The 15,687-nt window shown below is 43.9% G+C and overlaps 1 protein-coding gene across 1 annotated transcript; it reads left to right on the top strand.

Moving 5' to 3' along the window:
- Positions 1-15,487, top strand: ZC3H12D (zinc finger CCCH-type containing 12D). The gene is made up of 6 exons (XM_051811220.1): positions 1-70; positions 3,343-3,782; positions 8,677-8,816; positions 9,755-9,989; positions 10,599-10,705; positions 11,431-15,487. Exons 2-6 carry the CDS (start codon positions 3,394-3,396, stop codon positions 12,462-12,464), a joined length of 1,905 nt encoding a protein of 634 aa, XP_051667180.1. The 5' UTR covers positions 1-70; positions 3,343-3,393; the 3' UTR covers positions 12,465-15,487.
- Positions 15,488-15,687: the final 200 nt, after the last annotated feature.

Genomic DNA, 15,687 nt, shown 5'->3' with positions numbered 1-15,687 from the left:
GCTCTGAATCCAGCTGCTGGCCAGCGGGTGGTGGGAAGATACTGCTGGGCACAGAAAGAACAGCTGTCAGGTAAGGTGCAGAGCCAGTGGGGTCACCTGTGAGTACACCTCGCTCTCTGGACAGTTTGGCTTTATTATTTTTGGCAAAAGGAGCAGTGAGGTTGGGGAAGAAAAAGGCAAATTTTTCTTAGTCATCCATACGACGAATGACTGATCTTGTTATTAAGAGTTTACGTGCATCTCTAATTTGTGAAAGTAAAAATTCTTGTTTTTCTGAAAGCAGAGCAGCTGATCTCCTTTCAGAGAAATACTGCAGGGCTTGAATGGGCTGTCAGTCTTAGGTGGTTTGCAGCATTATTCTCAGGTGTGAAGGAGGAAGAAGAGGTGGTCCAGACCTAAGGTGAGAGCGGGAACACTACCATAGCAGGGAGCTCTTGCTGCACTCCTTGTGTTATTCAGCACACACATCTACTTTAGAGAAGACCTAAATCTGCTCTGCCTAGACCAATGCCAGGTCTATCTGGGGCTACGTCCCCTCTGCCTCTGCTCAGGCAGGATGTGGCTTTGGTAGGGGCTTTGAGGAGTCCTAGGTCCCTGTGAGTCAAGCTGGTCCTTATTGTGGTTCTGTGGCCTGAGGCTGCTGGAGGTGCTGCTTAAACACACACCTGCAGGGCACCAGGTCTCCTGCTCTGACTGATCACAAGTAGAGTAAACACCTGGTGGAAGGACAAGAAAAAATTATTCTTTACAGTCTTTCAAGATGAAGTAGTTATCACCATTTTTAGGAAAGCTTTTCAAATTATTATTTTCTAATCTTAAAAAATCTGTCAAAATAAAAGAAAGACTGAAGACCATAAGAGGTCTTTTGATTTTTTTGGTAAAAAGTACTTTTAAAAAATAGTTATGATTTTACAAGTTAACATTTTAGAATGTTAAGATTAAAATAGAATTTTGGATACCTGACTGAAGCCATTTCCTCTGTGCGTGTGTGTTTGTGTGTGTGTGCACCTGGGGTCACAACAAGGGGTCAACAGACAGAGAGGAGTGCTTTTTAAGCCAGAACACAGGATGGGCACACCATTACCTGTGGATAAATTCAGCCAGGAAATGAGAAGGTTTTGGCTTTCGGTGGAGTGAAAACAAAAATAGCTTCCCAATGGGATCTGCTGAGATGAAGGGAGGAAAGTGGCAGGTCGAAATCTAAGTAGTTTGAAAACTAAGGTCACAAAGTTTATAAATGGGATTTTATAACCTGTTTGTCTGTGATAGCAAAAGCTAGAGTCTGTGATGCAAAATTTCTCTTTTTGTGCTGGTTATAAGCAACCAACTGAGCTGTTGGACTTGGGCACACTACTGACTGTTTACTAACGTGTAAGCTGGTGATATTTTTGTTCTGTAATTCCCTCTCTAGAAGGGTGACCTGAGTGTTGTCTGTGTCAAGTAGTACACATTAAGTGTTTTGAGCCATTGACCACATACCTGGAAGCAGATTTTTCTTCAGTGCTAGCCCAGATGTGATGGCTTCAGCTATATTTACGTACATCAATGCATTCCAGCTCAGCGAATAGCTATTTCAAAGCTGAGAAACCATTTCAATAATGAAAAAGCAGTCAATTGCATTTTCATCTTTAGTCAATGAATTAAAAACAGGGATTAGATGTAAAAATTGTTATATTTATGGAGTGCACTGTGAGGAAAAACAGTCACTGACTAAAAAAAGCAATGCTTTAGTTTAGATGGAAAAATACATATGGCAACTGCTTTACACTTATGATTATGACATAGTTAAGGTATTTTTTATTTTACTGATGCAATTTCTCATTTTTCACATTGCCAGATTTCTTCCACAGAATACCTGAAAGTTATAAAGCTATATAGGAAAGTAAAGATCAAAATTGTATGAGGTAGGGTTATAACTAATCATCATGCTTTCCTGCTGAACTAATCAGTTTTAAATTCACTGAACACAATGTGGACTTCTTCCCCACAGCCCCGCGGGGCTCTTCAGTAGGAGCTTCACTCTGACTCCTCTCTCAGCTCCCTGTTTCCAGTACCTCCATGCCTTCCTTCACATGGTTTTGGGTTCTGAGCTCCTGGGGTGGCCTGCTGCTGGGCAGGGAGTGGCTGACAGGCTGAGAAGTGGAGCTGGTGGGTACAATGTTGTTATGGCTCCGGGCTTGTCCTTGAGGTAGTTATTTGGTCAGTTAATTCTGCGTCATTTGCTGACCACAACCAGCAAAGGGAACAGGGTCACCCTTACATCCTAAACGTGGGTAGAAGAACCAGCCACAGCTTTTATCCAGGTAGCACCAATAACTGCAGTGATGCAGCAAGAGAAGCTCCAGTGCAAGTATGCCAACAGTGACTGAAGATGTTTGGCTTGATGGATGAGTGGTCACTGTGTATGTCCTTCTGTGTCACCCTTGTTGGGCTAAAGCAGTTCAGGCTATTCCTGCATATGCTGCCCATCACCTTCTGTCACTGGGTAGACCAGAAACTTACATAGATAGTGCAGTTCTGGAGAAGCATGAAGTAGCTTTCTGCTACTTTTGCACACTCATTTCTGAATTACCAGTTTCTCTCGATAATAAATATAAGTGAAATTGAAACTGCTTTCCAGATTGCCTATTGGCTGCTTCCAAGCACTGCCCTGAGGGATTTCAAAAAACAAGCTGCTTCTCTGAATATAAAAGCCCTCACTGAAATAGCAAGTAACAGGAAAAGAGTAAGTCAGGCATTATCAGAATAGATGAGTGACAGAATTTCATAATGTATAGCTTGTGTGCATAGAGACAAACACATGCTAGGAAAGACAAAACTACAAAAAATGTTCAGAGTTCCCAGATACCTTGCAAACAGCATGTTTCCTTAAATCACTGGATAAAATGTGCTATACTTGTTAAGTTGCTGTGGCATCTGAGCCCATCCAATAACATCTGACAGATATTTATCTCTGGCTGACAAACCACACTGAGCAAGTTGAAAATCCCCCGGTTACACCGTCCTTGATATAATTTCCTGTGAGGTAAGTCTGAAGAACCAATTCACGCATACAGGCTGTCTGCGTAGAGGCAGGCTGGCATAGCTCATGAATTAAGATGACACCTGTCTGACATAATGTTTGGAGAGTGACAAACATTGTATGGGACACTCTGGTGCTTTTATAAGTGAGAGTGGACCAGAAAAATGCTTTAATACTGAGAGAAGACTGGACGGTCTTCTCAGAGAGAAGACAGATGATGTGATGGTCTCTTTGCTGTGCACTAGGCAGATAACTGAGATTACTGCACATTCTTCCTTAACACCTGCATTTGGTTGTTTCTAATCTTTCCCTCCCTAAAGCTGATGCCTGTTGGACAAGCCTAGGAAGACAGGAACACTGGGTTTAAAGGAATGCAAATGCCTGCTAAGATGGCACTGGCTGGTTCAATTTCTAGCAAACTGGTACCACCACGCTCCAAAAAAGTGTCTGCAGCAGGGGTGGAAGTGAATCAGAGCAAGCTGGATCTTTTTTGCAAGCTGGGCTATGGTAAGCAGGACATCTGCAAAGTGCTGGAGAACCTGGGCCCAGAGGCCCTGGAGGATGATGTGTTGAAAGAACTGATTCGGATGGGAAGTAAACCTCAAGCTCTGGAGAACCAGGCTCAGCCTTCCCCACTAAAACTTGTTGCCCGTGGATCATGCAGCACTACACCAGGGTTGAAGCGGCTTGGAGAAGACGAAAGTGATTCTTCCGATTCCTTGAGACCCATTGTGATTGATGGCAGCAATGTTGCAATGAGGTAAGCTCCATTTCCTCAGAGGGATCTCTTTTCCTCTGAAGCTTTTGAATTTTAAAGCTGACGGATCGAAGTATGTTTTTTCTTCAGGTGAGAGATGCACTGATGTATTTGATGTATAATGTATGAACGATCACTTATTCCTTTTCTTTGGTTGATGCACAGGTTCTTCATATCTTGATGCCCATAAACATGCACATTGCATGCAATCACTGGCTTGCTCTACTTTTTGACCTTTTATAAGGCAACAGCTGGCTAGCCACTACTGTTTGTGGCAGTATCTCTCCCTTTTAGCTCACCATTGAATTTCCTTGCCTTTTCAAATGGGTGCCTAGGATTTCCGAATCCATACGCTGAGAAGTTTCCAGGAAAAACTGATGAACATATAGACAGACTCACTCAACTAACCTAAGAAGGAGAGGGGAAATAAAGACAAGTGACTGTGGTTTCTAACAGTATCACAGTTGTAATGTTTTGACTTGCAAGTAAAACCCAAAAATGTTCCTGGCTTGTATATTTTTTGTTGGTTTTAGATTTGGCTTCAGTTTTATGGAAATATCAGGGAATTGATAGTTGACCTGTAATGAATAGACTCACTTCCTCCTTAATAATTCTGTTTCTGGGAAATGTCACATCAACCCATCCTGTCCAATTACATTTCCTAGGCAGTGCCCTGTCACTACAGAAGAAGTCTTACTCGCGGGGAACCTGACATGTCCATGTGGATGGGATGTCCAAAGACAGCAGTGGGTTGGCTTCTGTTTACCCAAGCAGTATGGACAGCAAGAGACTCCAGGAGTTAAGAGTCCAGGATGCACTGGCTATTCATCTGCTTTCTCTGTTAACTTCCCTGTCCACTCAGCAGGGTCAAGCCTGTCCCTGCAGGCTGGGATAGGGCAAAGGAGGACTTCCTCCTTTGGTTTGCTGTCCTGTGAGGTGAGATGAGACCACATTCCCTCTGGTTAGAGGGACAAGCAAAGTGGACAAGCAAAGCCAAAGCAACTGGAGACTAAGCAAATTATGCCATCTTCTGGGTAAAGGCAGAAATTCTTGCTGAAAACAAGGGTTTCTTGCTCAGGGTGACTCACAAGGAGTGGGAAATACACACCAGAGCAAAATTGCTTGACCTTGTCTGGCCATGAGCTCAGGTAGCCAGGTGTTTGAACCTTCTGCCCCACTTTGCATTTTCACCCTAGCCCCTTCTTGAGGTGTCCTTCTTGCTTCTCTGCAGAAGAACTGATCACCCACTCAGGCAGTGTGGCTGAGCTGCTCACCCACCTTTCCATTGTGCCAGGGACAATATTACCCCTGACGGGTCATGTGCTCTGTTCTCCAGTCTCCTGGCACAACCTTATCCTCAATGATTTACCAGGGCTTTTTTTAGAACAGGCAGAGGTGGACAAGGCAGAGGACAGCATTGTTTCCAAGATGACAGAAGATGCACTCTGGCCACTGAGCAGGAGGCTCAGAGTAGGTTGGTAGCTGATGAAATAGGGCATTTGTTGAGCTTGGAGTACTGTGGGAAAGCTCTGAGATCATCCTTTTGTGCCAGCCTGTGCATGGGAGCTTGCTAGAGAGAGATTATTTAAACCAGGCATTACAGGTGCAGTGGATGGTTTGAGCTAGCATGCTGTATTGCTCTCCTAGACCACATGCCCACCAAAATGGGTTTTGAGAAACCACACATGCTTGTGGCATGTAAATTTAAATTTTTTTTCTAGAATAAATTCCAAAGCATGAGTCCAAGAGATGTTTGCCTGATAGGTTATTGAAGTCTGATGTTCTGATTTGGAGTCATAATATTTCACCTAAAAGGAATTAGAGGAATGTGAAGCAGTTTTGAGTTTCAGAAAAGCAAAGGTTTTACAGCTCTTCTCAAACATCCCAACCTCTGTCTTGATAAAATTAAAGACTACTTGGATGATGGAGGAGACTATTGAGCTTGTCAGTTCAGCTGGTACTGAACTGGCATAGCCTAGGAGGAGCTGCTTTCCTATCCTGGATGCCTTTCAAAGTGGTGCTGAATGGCATTTGCTTTGGCTAATGGGATAGGCCTAGTGTGTGTTTTCAGTATCTTTGTTTTAATTTTTCTGGTTTGCTGCTGTCAGACAGAGAAGGACTATGCAGAAGTTAGGGGAAAAGGATGTTAGGTCTCATTGCTGGGGAAAACTGCATCACCATCAACACCAACAACCATAAAAGTGCAGCAGAAGCAGCAGTTTAGGGATGAAACAATCAAAGTTAAAGCTTCAAGACGCAGTTGCCTGGGTGGAGAAAAATGTCTCAACCATTTGTATGTATATCTTAGGGCTGGTATTTCTGGAGCATTTCAGAGTTGGCATTGAGGGCCTACTGCAGACTGCAAGGTTTTGAAAAGGATGTATATGCCCCAGGGTAATAAAGCGAGTGAGCTGGCAGTCTTCAACCATCAATCAGCTTACCCATAGAAACTGAATGGAAAATAACCTTGCCTTCAGCCAGTCTCACTCATCAAATGTCTCAGTACACTTTGTGTTTCCATCAGATGTAATGAGAAACTTAGCTGCCTGCCAGCCTATCCATTGGAAGTGGGCAGGACAATTAGGACAGCTAGTGGAAAAAATAAATGAAGTTGTGTTAATATGAAAAGGGAACTGTCATAACCCTATTCACTGCACACCAAAGAGGCTATCTACTCTAGTGCTTGCACTTCCACCTGGTTTAAAAGCTGTGATAGGTACAAAGGCCCTTTCCTAGGCCACTGCAGCCCTGCACTAGGCTCTCCCCTTTCTGACAAAGCTGTGGCAGAGTCTGTGCCATGAACGGTGGAGATGGGGCCATTTGCAGTTTTCAAAAGGAGTTGTTTTGCCTAAACTTCCTCTCAAAGGAGTTGGAATTGCACTGTTTAAAAAAGACTTACTGCATACTAATGATGGCATGCTACTGATGCTAAATTACTGCTTCATTTTCTGAGAAATGGGCCAGGCTGGTCTGTGACTCAAGTGCAATGTAACCTGTTGCTGGCAGGTCAGTTATGGTCCACAGACTGGACATAACTGACTGACAGGAGCTGATCTGTGACCACACGGGTAGAATGTAGAGCTCTGAGTCCCCATCTCTGCTGCACAGCAGATGCTAGCATTGTGTGGACAGTGCAGCACACCACACATGTACGTACTGGTTTAGATACACGGTCCCCAGGTTTGGCTGTAGCAATGTAGCAGGAAATGGATTAAGTGATAATGCTGAGAAACAGTTCCAGGTGCCTCATTTGCTTGTTCTGCTTGGCGTTTTGGCCAACTCACCTGTGCCTGAGTACCCCTTCTGCACTGGGGTATATCTAGACCAGCTTTCCTAAAGCTCGCAGGATTATATATATAAGCAGTCAATGTTAAAGAAGACTTGCTGAACTTTCTTTGAGTCGTGGCATCAAAGATGTACCTAGAGTGTCTTTTAAAGGCAGTTATCTGAAAAAGCCACCCAAACTTCCAATTCACCTGTCCAGGTGATGTTATGTGTATCCTGGGTAGATCCTATCATTTAAAACCAAACAAAACAGCTGTTCTCGATGTGTAGAGCACTTCAGACCATTTATTATTGCTGGGGTTTTTGTAAGGCTTCCTATTGCCTTGGTATCTATTACTAGGCAACGAGGTTTCTTGCTCCAAATTGTGCTATTTTTTATTTGTGGTCACCATTTCAGGATGGAAACTTTTATGGAGTGTAAAATGGAGCTTTGGTTATGAGGCTGATGTAGGCAGTACCTAGAGATGAATCCCCAGGGGATGGTGATGGGAGAGTCATTTAAGACTGCAGCATCGTCCTTGACTGCTCTGTCACTGTAGGTAGGTGTAGTAATTGAGAGAGTAATTTACAAGTCCATTTTTCAGAGGTGAAAGCCTGAGTGAGACTGTGGTGATATTATCCAGAAAGGTCAAAGTACAAGGATGAGGTTTCTGTACATACTGTGAGGGCGTTTATTCATTTAGGACTTTGTGTAGAGTTCATTTTAGTTTCCTCGTGCTGAGGTAGTTAACAAATTCCTTTACACATGCACTGCATTGTAGTTGAATTTTAGATAAGTGAATGCCAAGCAGTATGAACTTTCAGGGAGGGGGAGAAACTTAGAAAACAACCTCAAGAAAAACAATTAGAGGTGATATCCTTTCTGTCTTATGCTGAATATTGATAATTCTTCAGATAATTCTTCTTGCTGGCATCTTTGACAACATTTGTTCTAGGGCTTTCCTACCTCTCTGTGCAATGAAGACAAAATCCACCAACTAGGGCAAGATAAAAGTGTTTATGAGGTGCCTGTGGTCATCTCCCCTGATGTCTTGTCCCATTTTTAGTGTCCTGGGTTAGGTTCTCTATATTTTATGTCCTGCCTCTTGCAGTTTTTCTTCCCCCATAGTTTGCCTTTTGTTTCCTAAGGAGATCAGCAGTTGAATGCCCTGTGATCACACTTGCAGCTGCTTCAGCCATTAATGGTACTGTTGCCACACTTTGTTTCTCACTGGAGAGCCTAATGGATTTCTGCTGGTGCTAGAAGAAACTCTCACTCCTCAAAAACCCTTATCAGACAAGGCATGTAAAGACTGGACCTAATAACTTGCTGGTACCCAAGTGCACCCAGATGCAGATGTAGATGGAAGGAACAGGCTTGGGTCATAAAAATGGGCAATAGGATATCTCTGTTTTTAAGCATCCAAACTGCTTCAGATAAATTTTTTTGGTTCTGCTTCTGAAGAGGTATTTGGATCTGTTTAACCAGGACACCCTGCCAGGTTGTTTTCTTGGAAACTGGTGAATGACACAAAAGTTGTTTATTTTTCCTTTTCTAACCTTTACTGGCTTGGTTAAAGAGAACTCTAAGCTTCATAAAAGCTTTACCTCATCATCCTCCTTTTTTTTATAGCCATGGAAACAAAGAGGTATTCTCCTGCTGGGGGATCCAGCTGGCGGTGGATTGGTTTCGAGAGAGGGGGCACACATACATCAAGGTCTTTGTCCCACTCTGGAGAAAGGAGCCCCCTCGACAAGACAGTCCCATTGCAGGTAGGTGACCTTCCTGGGTATAGTTTGCAGTTTAGAGACAGAGGGGGTGTGAAGAACCCAGTACAGTTTTGCCCTGCAAAGACAAGCATAGCGCAAGTTGCGTATCAGGCTTCCCACCACTCAAATTAGCATTAATTCATTGCCCCATTCACTGCTCCTGGCTAGTAGCTAAAATTACTTACAAGGATTTGTTACACTGCTTTGAACCTTCTGCTTTACAAGCACAAGTTGTTGCCAGCAGAGTTAAAGAAGCAGTTTTCCAGCTCACAGTGAGTCTACAGAGCTTTTAAGTCCAGCCAGGAGACAGTGACATTCATTACTGCATGACTATTATCTGTTAGCCTGTTACCCGATACAGAAGGTACATGGAACCCTCACGGAAGAGGGTTCCTCTTCTGGATGAAGGAAGTGTATCAGCAAAAGTCTATGGAGGGGAGTGAGACTCAGTTTGTATGGGAATAAATCTGCAGGATTTGTGCCAGCAGTTTGGTGTCTGCAGATGAAGCATCTGGGGATCTGCCTTTTTGCAGACCAGGAATGGTAAGAAGTCAGAGTGTTCTAAATAGCAGCAAAAGAAGTTTATTTCTTTGTTTTATCACACACACACATTTTATCTCCAAACAAAGCTCACACCAGGGCTGGTTACGAGCCTTCTAGATCTAGCAGGGTAAAAAGGGCACTACAAGGGTTCAGTATGCCTCTGGTGTAGAATTCAAGGCATCCTTTTAGGTAAGACTTAAAAATAAAAAAAAGGTGTCTCAAATTTTACAAGTTGCCAAATAACCAACAGATATCAGTGCATCTGAAAATCACAATGCTGTGAGTTGCCTAAATTGCTGAAACATCTAGCAGATGATTGAGACCTGGTCATTTTTAATTAGTTTCTTTTTCTTTCCTCCCCCCCTCATCCTATCCATTTCTGCTAACCACCCAATCAGACCAGCACATTCTTGAAGAGCTTGAAAAGCAATCAATCCTTGTTTACACACCCTCTCGGAAGGTGAAAGGCAAGAGAGTAGTTTGCTATGATGATCGTTATATAGTGAAAGTTGCTTATGAAAAAGATGGAGTCATTGTTTCCAATGACCACTACCGGGATCTCCAAAATGAAAACCCTGAATGGAAATGGTTTATTGAGCAGCGACTACTCATGTACTCTTTTGTCAGTAACAGGTAAGAGACAGTTTGTGTTATGTAATCTAGAATTTAAACATTATGGGCCAAGTCAGCTCCAACATCAATGCACGACCCACGAGGAGCAGAATACATGAGCCTTTTTCTGAGAGGAATTTACTGCAACTTCTCTTATCTTGTTTCTTGAGTTCCTACTCCCTCAGGAGTAGTCTACTACTTGGTGTTAAACTCTCCCATGTCACTCTTCTGTGAACTTTTCTATTTGAATGACAGCATTAGTGACCAGCTTTGCTTCTTTCCAATTCAAGCTGGGATGTTAAACCACAGCTTGATATCTTCTAATTTCTGTTTCTTAAAAGAAAGAGAATTAAATCCATGAGAGAAACCTGGCTGGCAGTATTTTTAATTCTCCTACAAGACAGAACAGCACTTTTTCCTGTGCTTTTGTAATCATAACTTTCTAGAAGAGACAGGAATCTGGTCTCTCTGACCCTTCACCATCCCCACTGGGGAAGGTTTTCAATAAGGCACTTGCACCATGTCTGAGAGGCTGAGCTGAGCTCAGGTGTTCTGGGGAAATGCACATCATTGAGACATCCAGTGTGCATGGACAAGTGCTTATATCCATGACTTTTTTTACTTTTCCAGGTTTATGCCTCCTGATGATCCATTAGGCCGGCATGGACCTACTCTTGATAACTTCCTCAGCAAAAAGCCAGTGCTTCCTGAAAAAAAATTGCAGCCTTGCCCCTATGGTGGGTTTCTTCTTATGCTATGAACTGCCCCTCCTCTTCCTCCTGCCCCTTACATCCCAGTGGTGCTTCCCTTTGGTTAAGGGCAAGTGACATTGCCATGTGCTGTCCTGCTTTGTGTGGTAGGGACTTAGGTTGGGGCTGCTCTAAAGTGTGATGCTTTTTTCCTCTCCTGCTTAAGTAGCTTCAACCTCAGCCAAGGCAGCAGCTGTTTCTGGCTCCTCCATCCCTGCCTGCACACAGCACCCAAACTGGGCACCATGGCTGTGTTGACCACCCTGCCTGCACACATTTCTCACTTTGTGAAGTGAACTTGGGCTGTAGCACTTGGGAAAATCCATCCAAACACTTTCCCCCTTTCCCCTCCCAACACCTCTCCAGCAATGTGCAGGTTTCTCAGAGGTAAACCCCTATGCTATTTCTGAAAGCAACCCTTTGTAGCAGCAGACATCCCAGCCCACTGAGTGCAGGAACCAAAACATAAATGAATATCAGACACTTCCAAAATAGCAGAAGCTTCCTTTCACTGTTGCTTCACCCTGTTATTTATGTCAGCATTATTTAAATCTGGGGTCAACAGTACCAAATCCGAAAATAGCAGTTCCTCTTTTCCCTGTTTGTTCTCATCACACCCATGCAAATGCCTGGTGCTGGGGAGAAGTGATGAGTGTGTTAATTGATGTTGGTGCTAGTGACAACCTTCTGCCTGATATTTTTGACTCTTTCAGGTAAAAAATGCACCTATGGCAATAAATGTAAATTTTACCATCCAGAGAGACTACGTCAAGCTCAGCTTTCAGTTGCCGATGAGCTCAGGGCCAAAACAAAGGTCCTGTTAACCCTGGGGAAAGAGGAGGAGAGATGTAACTGCTCGCTGTACAAGACCAGAGGAGAGCCTGCACCCTGCGAAGCCTGCACAGAAACTCTGCAAGAAGCCAGAGGCGGTGCAGGGCCTTCCTCCTGCTCAGGGAGTTCCCAGAGGAGCTGTCCTGAGCAGATATCCAGTGCCTGGGCGGGTGGTCCCAGCTCTGACCTGGGGCTGGACCAGTGCTTGCCACAGCCAGAGCTGCTGCGAGACCAGCCGCTCCTGGAGCAGATGTCAGCCATGTCCATTGGTGATGGCACCTACAGCTATAACTGGTCCATACAAACCTCTCAGGACAGGGAGCTGATGGACAACCCTCATCACTGCGGTGACCTCAGGCACAAGCTGTTCTCACTTCGCCACCCTCACAGCTTGGACCACACCTGCTCACTGGGGCGCCCTTTCCAGCAAACAGTGCTCCCTGCTGGGCGAGGCGGGATGTGCCCAGAGCACAGCTGGCCTCATGAGTGCTGTGGCATGCACAGAACGGGGCAGAGGAGCTGCTATGTCCCTGATGGTGCTCAGCACAAACAGACCCTGGGGACTCAGCAGCATGTTTTGCTGCAGTCCGCAGTTCTTCCCCCGGACATGCTTCACTTGTACAGTGAGCACCAGCACCAGCTGCAGCAGCAGCAGCACTGTTCCCCCAGCCAGCCCCCACGGCAGCCCTTCCTGTTAGACTCCAGCCACAGACCAGGCTTCTTCCAGAAAGCCTGTGCTTACCCCAGCGCTTCTTACAGTGACTACTGGCACGCCCCAGCTGAAAGGCCATCCTCTGCCCAGCAAGTAAACATACCCAGGGAGCTGTGCTCCCTTTTTCCTTACAGAGAGATGAACCAGGTCATGACTTTGTACCCTGATATCAAGGATAAGGGGACTGGAGCTCCTCCCCTATGAAGACGGGATGAGAAAGTTGGGGCTGTTCAGCCTGGAGAAGAGAAGATTGCTTGGAGACCTCATAGCACCTTCCAGTATCTGAAGGGGGCCTAGAAGGAAGCCAGAGAGAGAGACTCTTCATCAGGAACTGCAGTGATAGGACAAAGGGGAATGGCTTCAAAGTGAAAGAGGATATGTTTAGATTAGATGTGAGGAAGAAATTCTTTTCTGTGAGGGTGGTGAGGCATTGGAACAGGTTGCCCAGAGAAGTGGTGGATTCCCCAACCCTGGCAGTGCTCAAGGCCCATGTTGGATGGGGTTCTGAGCAACCTGCTCTAGTGGAAGGTATTCCTGTCCAGGGCAAGGGGGTTGGAATTAGATGATCTTTAAGGTCACTTCCAACCCAAACCATTCTATGATTCTATCCTATTGCTTGTTTGGCTTTACTGATTCAAAAACACAGAAACCTGTGAAATCTCTAGAGCAAACCTTTCCCAATAAGCACAAGTCCGAGGGTAAAAAGATGCTACTCTGAGGCTTAACTAAGTGTTATTGAAGTGTGTTATGGCCAGGGTTGCAGCTGTTCCAGGAATACAAGTATAAGTATCAAGCAGCTATGTTGCACAGGACATCTAGTCAAGGCAAAGGCTGTCATCCACCGCAGTGGGATCGCATTCCATCTCCCAGGAAAGGGAACAGCATGGCTTGGGGTAACTGGGCTGTCAGCATTTGAACCTCACTGGTGACTGGATTCAGGATGGCATAGAGTTTCATTAATGCCCTGAAACATAAGGCATGTTTTTGAAGTCCCAACCTATTGTTCAACTTCCACTGTCCTCAGTAACGGGTTCCCCCATGACCTCCCCATGACTACTTGCTCAGCTAGCATAGAAAACTATTCGGCCATTTTCCCCTAACATAGGGCTGTGCTCTCTGCTAGAAGGCATCTTTGGGTCTGTGTTATTAGCCGATACAAGCCCAGCCTGATATAAGTGAGCTTTCAAAGACATATTTCATGTTTATTAAGCAATGCTGAGAACACACAGAATCACTAGCAGAGGTGGTGGAGCTACACCAGAGCCCTTGAAGGGAGCTGCAGGTACATTTCTCAGGTACCACGCACAATATAAGTCAACTCAAGGAAGTAATCTTCAGTGTAACTCCTGATGTGGACTGAGGGCTAAGGGTTGGTAATTAAAAAAATTCAGAAATCCAAATGATGCCAAGAGAAGAAAAAGAAGAAAAAAAGTCTTAAAGTGTCTCTTGTATTGAATAAGAAAACTATTGTTGACTTAACCCTTTATTACTAAATGTGGCCCCATAATGCAATTATACAGATAATTTATGATTACAAATATTTAAAATATGTCCTGTTGGGACATGTTTGATTTCCAGTAAGCTGTAAAGCTGCTAATTTCTGTATTATTCCACTGAATTCTTCAGGTTATAATTCAAATACTAAGGTTGACCCTGAGGGTTTTTGGCATTATACCAAAGTTTAAGCATGTCAGTATGACATGTTTTAAAAACGCTTTAACACATTATAGAACGTTCATCTATAACACTTTGTTCTGGGTAATGTCTTCCTTATTTTCTGGGGCTTGTTTGGATGTTTTCTTGGTTTCGTTTGGTGTTTGGTTTTGTTTGTTTTCCAATCCTCTTAGCACTGATGCTTCATCATTCAGGTGGGATTTTCAAACTCTCTGACCCTGCAGTATTTAATTTCTCTGAAGTGCAATCAGTATTGTTGGTTCCAGGTAGGAATTAAACATGGTCATCACTGAGAAGCTGGAATTCTCTTGCTTTTGAAAAGGGAGTAGTAATTTACATGTAGTGACATTATCACACAATGTATTTTTTGAAAGCGGTTTTCCCTCTGGAAACCACCATCAGCTCTTTTTTTGGTGGTGGTGTTTAAAGAATCTTCAGGAAATAATATACTGTATCTGTTCAATTTCTTTTGCCAATGTGGTTGGCTCCAAGAAATTATAATTTGGAGTTTGGAGATATGATTTATCTTCACAGAACTTGACAGTTTTTTCCATTTGTCATATGGATTGTCAGAATGGCTTATAAACTTATCCACTGCATATTACATAAAGATTAGAAATTGTATTGAAAAAACCCTATGGAATAAATTCCCCACAAAGTGCTTTGAAAAGTACTTCAGTTCTACAGCCATGGTTATTTGCACTGTGATACACAATGCATCTCACCTACACAGAAGCAACTTGAGATATTTCATGGATTAAATGCCTACATTGTGCCTATGCAGGGCCGGGCACATCAGCTTGCCTTGCAACCTGGACCAGGTCTTTCTCAACTACTGCTGTACACATACATACACTTGCAGAGTGGAAAAATACCTTTCACCTACTCAAACAAAGCAAGTCCCAGATGACAGCATTCACAAAATATACCACAGCAACAGACCAGGATATAACTGTTACATGTCAACATTTATTTTCATGTCTGGAATGTACAAATATCTTCTGACACAGAAAGCATTTAAAAATCTACAGGAAAATTGGCACACTGCCTCTATATGGTGCCCTCAGCTTGCTGGAGACATGCATAAGCTTTTCTCCTTTTCCTTTGAGGATGCACAGGAATTTGGTGGTTGTTCAAGAACTTATTTTTCTTTCACTTTTGTCTTATTTACTGAGGAATCTTTTAGTAAAGTACATAGAATGTGCATTCTGCTGAGAAAGTGTCTGAGAAAATAAATCAGACTTTGGTGCTAAACAGAAATTGATTTCTCTTGGCTCTTGTGCTCACCAGAGGGTTTTTTCTCATGGAGATTTTGTTTGAAGGGCAGCTCAGCAGCAGCACTGTGTCACTGCCTGTTTGAGAGGAGCTCTGCCGCTGGCCAGAAGCCCACAGAAAGCACAGACCCTTTCGTTATTTCACCGCAGCACAAGCACATGGGGCTCATGCTCCAGCGCCCTTTGCACTTTCAAAAGCAGGAGGATTTCTTTTTGCCTTTGTCAGCTCCTGAAATAAGGGAAGGGGCTGTTAACATGTTAACAGAAAGGAGGTGGCAGCTCTTATACAGACAGGGTAGGAGGCTGTTGCTATTTGGTATCTCTGCTGAGATGCATTTAAGGCCAGCTCTCACTGCCAAGTTGAAAATGAACCCATAAATCTCAACAGACTCAGAAAGCCCTTGATGTTCTTTGCTTTTTAGTTGTCAAGACTCTTTTGGAAGAAGCTGGAAGCAGTGGGAGCAATCCTCCAGGAGATG

This window comes from Manacus candei, unplaced genomic scaffold (assembly GCF_025592945.1).
Source record: "Manacus candei isolate 608988 ecotype Guabito, Panama unplaced genomic scaffold, ASM2559294v1 h1tg000081l, whole genome shotgun sequence".
In the NCBI taxonomy this organism is placed as follows: Eukaryota; Metazoa; Chordata; class Aves; order Passeriformes; family Pipridae; genus Manacus; species Manacus candei.
Note: the sequence above shows the minus strand (reverse complement) of the source record. Positions and strands in the feature narration are given on the sequence as shown.